Source organism: Physcomitrium patens, chromosome 7 (assembly GCF_059467195.1).
Source record: "Physcomitrium patens ecotype Gransden chromosome 7, ASM5946719v1, whole genome shotgun sequence".
NCBI classification, from domain to species: Eukaryota; Viridiplantae; Streptophyta; class Bryopsida; order Funariales; family Funariaceae; genus Physcomitrium; species Physcomitrium patens.
In genome coordinates, this window is record NC_143416.1 from 12,941,806 (window position 1) to 12,944,781 (window position 2,976).

Here is a 2,976-nt window from a genome sequence, read left to right on the forward strand (position 1 = left end):
TCAAACTACTCCACCTTCGCCATGTAGCAAACTAAACCCGCAGGCTTCACATCGCTCGAAACTGTCGGAGTTACGAGTAGGTCATAAGGTCCATTACCTTTCCGACCTTATAATGACGCCGTCGCAGTGATGAAAAGAGACGTCGAAGCGGGTGACGGGGTTTTGGAGTGACGGCGTGACGCAGTCGGTGGGATGGACGGGGATGACGTAGGGGATGTCGGGAAAATGTAGTGACGCCGTTACGCCGTCGCGTGACCGTTGAAGGCTTCGAAGGGAATACCAATGTGCCTCCTCATCAAGGCCGCGTCATAATTAGTTCCTTCTGGAACAGATACCATGGAAAAGGTTTCCTGGTGCGCGGAATTCGCACCGAGAAAGCTCCTTCGAGTGCACAGCACCTACGTCATGAAAGGTGTTGGGCCTGAACCTGGCGCGCCAGCATTGACAGAGTTGGACACTTCCTGATGCCTCCCTATGGGTACCCACCATCATCTCGGAACCGTGATGGCAACTCCAACTAATCAATTGGTTCTCCCTCAGGCAGCGAATAAACCACGGCGGCAGCTGGGTTTCAAAGTCAAATTGCGCGGGGGTGCAGACCTTCAACTGTCACCAAGAGCTCCGGTGCCTGATCACGCTGTTCTGTTGGTTTCGAATTGCAGAGTCTTGCTTGGTGGATCTGGTGAGTGAGCGGGAGCGCTCAGAGCTCATTCTCCAGTTTCCCCCAGTCATGATATTCGCCGAGAAGCGCACCCCAACGGTGCCCGCATTTCTCTACTCGATCGAGGCTCGCAGGACTGGCATTTCTGCTCTCCCTTCGCTGTTCCAGACCTTGACCACGGAGGCCAGCAGCAATGTGGCCCCGGCGTACACCTCCTCCAGCTTGTTCAAGCAGGTGGCCAGCGCCGCGAAGACCTCCACCGGGGTGGCGTCGTCGGTGATGGTGCCCTCCCCCAGTGAGCCGGGCAAGATTGTGATGTTCTCGGGCGAGTACTACCGCGCGTGCGCCGTGGGAGGGATGATGTGCTGCGGGCTGACGCACATGGGGGTGACGCCCATCGACGTGGTGAAGTGCAACATGCAGATCGCGCCCGAGAAGTACAAGTCGATCTCGAGCGGGTTTTCGTTGCTGGTGAAGGAGCAAGGCGCCGTGGGGCTGGTCCGCGGATGGGTGCCGACTCTGATGGGATACAGCGTGCAGGGCGCTTGCAAGTACGGGTTCTACGAGTACTTCAAGAAGACGTATTCGGACATGGCCGGGGCCGAGGACGCCAAGAGGTTCAAGACGTTGATCTACTTGGGGGCGTCGGCGTCAGCGGAGGTGATCGCCGACGTCGGGCTGTGCCCATTCGAGGCCGTGAAGGTGAGAGTGCAGACGAATCCGGGATTCGCGAAGGGCATCATGGACGGGATGCCGAAGCTGATTGCGTCGGACGGCGTGGGCGGGCTGTTCAAGGGGTTGGTGCCACTGTGGTGCCGGCAGATCCCGTACACGATGATGAAGTTCGCGACATTCGAGAGCACGGTGGAGGCAATCTACAAGTACGCGGTGCCGGTGCCTAAGAGCGAGGTGTCATCGGGCACCCAGTTGGGCATCTCGTTCACTGCCGGGTACATTGCGGGAGTGGCGTGCGCCGTGATCTCGCACCCCGCGGACAACTTGGTGTCGTTCTTGAACAAGTCGAAGGAAGCAACGGTGTCGGGGGCGGTGAAGCAGATGGGGGTGAAGGCGTTATTCACTCGCGGGCTGCCGCTGCGTATCATCATGATCGGTACGTTGACGGGAGCGCAGTGGGGAATTTACGACTCGTTCAAGGTGTTCGTGGGTCTGCCGACGACGGGCGGTGTGGTGGAGGAGCCCAGGAAGTTAGCGTAGGGGGTAGTAGCGTAGAGCTGGAGGCATCGTGAGGAGCAAGCACAAGACGGTGAGGACTGGAAGGCGTTTTTCTTGAGCAGCCAGGGGACAGAAAGGAAGCATAGAAGGATGCGAGTCATTCGGGGCACCTTGCGGGAGCAACGAGAGGGGCGCGTGGGATATGTTTGTGATATCCTGTGGCGTGAGGCGAATGTTTGGGTAGGCAAGATCGAATAGGTCAGGAGTAGATTCAGGAAGAGCGAAGGTTATGGCAAGTCCCCTTGTACTTGTGGGAGCTAGCATCGGCGAGCAGAGGTAATAGGGTTGAGAATAGATCCGACGAGATGGTACATTCAATTGAGGACATATGACACGCTGGTGTTGTCGCTTTGGTGACGATGGTATTATTTTTGAGGTGAGATGAGAGATAAATCAGAAGTCGACGAAGCGCAGGCTGAACATGCGCTGACATCACGGGTCGGCAGTTTAGTAGAAGGCTACACGAAATTGCGTAGTTGGGTGATGCTTAAATGTGAACTCGGCTTGGCAATGCAGTGTTTTGTGCTACATGGGCACACGCTAGATGGTCATTCTGCACATATATGCTGTGTGGGTAAGTGGCAGATTGTTGTGCTGTAGAGGGCGTGATATTGCGCTAATCTTGCACATGATGTGAAGTACTAGAGCTGGGTCTGATTAAAATTTTCACGGGCGTCAGTAAACGTTCGTGTCAGTAATCTGGAATCATGTCATAGCGCAAATCGTTGTATTCATTCAAGTTCCAAGTGTGAAATGATGAATGTAAACTTAGGCTTTCGTAAAGAAGGTGCTTTGCTTGGTGATCGTCTCTGGGACATCTTCGGTGCTAGTGTAACTTGATTACTCTGATGAGTTTCTGCCTTTTCAGTTCTCCTGGATTTGAAAAGCTACCATAGAAGCACCTACCAGAAAATAATGGTCAAACATATCAATTTCCAGCACGAACCAATCTTATTTTTTTAAAAAATTTTAAACACAGTTTTGAGATAATTCATGTGTTTTTATTTTATGATTTTTAATGAATAAACAAATAGAAGGGGTTGATTTAGTTCTAATAAATTAACAACTTCGAATGAATAAGC

At 53.3% G+C, this 2,976-nt stretch overlaps 1 protein-coding gene across 1 annotated transcript; it reads left to right on the forward strand.

Moving 5' to 3' along the window:
* The first annotated feature begins 417 nt into the window (after window positions 1–417).
* LOC112284468 (mitochondrial phosphate carrier protein 3, mitochondrial) lies at window positions 418–2,709 on the forward strand. The gene has a single exon (XM_024524285.3). It carries the CDS (start codon window positions 731–733, stop codon window positions 1,874–1,876), a length of 1,146 nt encoding a protein of 381 aa, XP_024380053.1. The 5' UTR covers window positions 418–730; the 3' UTR covers window positions 1,877–2,709.
* The last annotated feature ends 267 nt before the right edge of the window (window positions 2,710–2,976 follow it).

Coding starts and splice junctions, on each gene's coding strand:
- LOC112284468 (XM_024524285.3), top strand. CDS start 731: ATGATATTCGCCGAGAAGCGCACCCCAACGGTGCCCGCATTTCTCTAC.